The following is a 2131-nucleotide window of genomic DNA, read 5'->3' on the forward strand; positions in this document are numbered from 1 at the left end:
AATTAAAGATAGATAGATCAAAGATAGATAGATAGATCAAAGATAGATAGATAGATCAAAGATAGATAGATAGATCAAAGATAGATAGATAGATCAAAGATAGATAGATAGATTAAGGATAGATAGATAGATATAGTAGTGAATGAGGCGGGCACTTACATTCTCTAGCATTTGTTCAAAGAGGCCTCGAGATCTCTGCTTTAAGCGCGAATTCTGTAAGAAGAGAGAAGAGAAAGGAAGCGAGAGAAAAGAAGAAGAAATGGAAGTCGAGTAGAACCCCTGCAATACACTGACCATCCTATGCTTATCGATCAAGACGATACAGACGTAGAGAGTTTCAGTCGACTTCTATAGACAGGAGACTGGCACATCTCTACTCAGCAATCTATCTCTAATGGAACTCTCTATCTTCTATCTACCTCTCTATGTTAATAGATATATAGAGAGGCATATGTCTATGTAGAAGGCTGTCCCCCCATGAAAGACTAAGTACAGGAGTAGAATCCCCAGAGACATATTTGAACCTGCTGTGACTTCAGATACGCCAGGGAATGCCTAAGAGGTTCTCTCTGGCGCAACAACGACTGACACACTCATCTCTATACTAAAGAATAAGACGAAGAAGAAGAAGAAGAAGAGACAGCGTCGCGGGGTGTCTCCTTCTCTTCTGCCTTGTGATGAAAGAGAGAAAAGAGAGTGTTTCTTTTTTGACTCTTGAGAAGCATACGAGAAGAAGAAGAAGACTCTCACATCTCCGAGTAAGACACGAGAGAGAGAAAGCAGCAGACTTCAGGCTAGGAAGTAAGAAAGAAAGACCCCTTCGACATATCATTCTTAAACTACACAACTTAGTTATGTATAGAAGACAAGACAGGCAAGACATCTCAGAAGATGGAGAGAAAACGACTCGAAAGAGCGCCTGAGAAATCGCAAGTAGAAGATTCTCGAAGAAGAGAAACGCCTTCTCTCTCTCTGTGTGTACGTATGTTGTATCTGTCGGGTGTACATACACTCAATTCTTCAAGAGATGGATCATTAAGGCTATCGGCGAAGTCCTTCGGATCGACAATAGTCAAGATCTCGTCATCTGTTAAAAGCTGCCCCACACACACCAGAAGAAGAGAGAAGAGAGAGCTCATTCACACCTCATCTTTCTTCCTCCCTACTATGCATGCCTCCGCATGAACAACACTTCATTGAGGCACGTCGATTCCTCTGTCTATCTATCTATTTATCTACGTATGTATCTACCTGTTTACTGCTCGTCTCTCTACCAAGATCTCTCGGAGATATAGTCTTGCCTAACGCAGTCAAGGGAATGCAACGACGTTCTTCTTCCTCCAAATGGTAAGAGTGTCCCTCTGTCTGGGGTGTACATACAGACAACACACCCGTATATCACAACTTGGGGAATGTCTCGTCGCTTGAGAGAAGGAGCACATGAAAGAAAGACGCCTTCTTTCTTTCTCCTCTCATCCTTCTCCTGAATCCCCACCCTTTTCTTTCTTTCGTTCTCTTTCTTTCTCCTTAGCTCTATCTAGGATATCTTTCTTTCCTCTCTATCTTCTTACACTCCTCCTTCACACAGCCTCTTCACGCCCTTTCCCTTTTCTCTCCTTCTTCTTGTCTAATCTCTTCTTCTGAGTCTACCACCTATGACGTTGGCTCTCTTACATCTCTTCCTATATATATACATATATATATGTATATATGTACGTATATATGTATATATGTATATATATATGTATATATGTATGTATATATGTTTATATATAGAGTCTTCTTCTCGTGAGTCTGTCTATGTATGAGATGAACACGTTACGTTGTGTGTTACCTCTCTTAGCTCTTTATTTGTGAATGAAGCCTGGACCCATCCACGTCTTCCTAGAATTTCGACAGAACGAAAGTTTGCCTGGGATATCCAAGCTAAGGCAGGAGTGGAAATGTCTGTCTTGCCAAGCCTCTCACGGCTCTTCACAAGCATCCTAGCAACGTCCAATGCCACATTCCCGTTTCTACGAAAAAAGAAAGAAAAAGATTAAAGATAGATAGAGAGATACAGAGATAAGATCGACAGATTATAGATAGATAGATACATAGATTAAGGATAGATAGATAGATAGATTAAAGA

General features: G+C 40.8%; 1 protein-coding gene across 1 annotated transcript; it reads right to left on the minus strand.

Annotated features, from left to right (window-relative positions):
• Positions 1 to 159: 159 nt before the first annotated feature.
• On the minus strand, positions 160 to 1984 carry CSUI_011297 (pyridine nucleotide-disulfide oxidoreductase domain-containing protein; the record flags this gene model as incomplete). Its single annotated transcript, XM_068071397.1, has 3 exons — positions 160 to 213; positions 1011 to 1097; positions 1835 to 1984. Coding segments are annotated over 3 exons (291 nt in total), but the record flags the coding sequence as incomplete, so codon positions are not given.
• Between the last annotated feature and the right edge of the window lie 147 nt (positions 1985 to 2131).

Source organism: Cystoisospora suis, assembly GCF_002600585.1.
Source record: "Cystoisospora suis strain Wien I chromosome Unknown contig_10693, whole genome shotgun sequence".
In the NCBI taxonomy this organism is placed as follows: Eukaryota; Apicomplexa; class Conoidasida; order Eucoccidiorida; family Sarcocystidae; genus Cystoisospora; species Cystoisospora suis.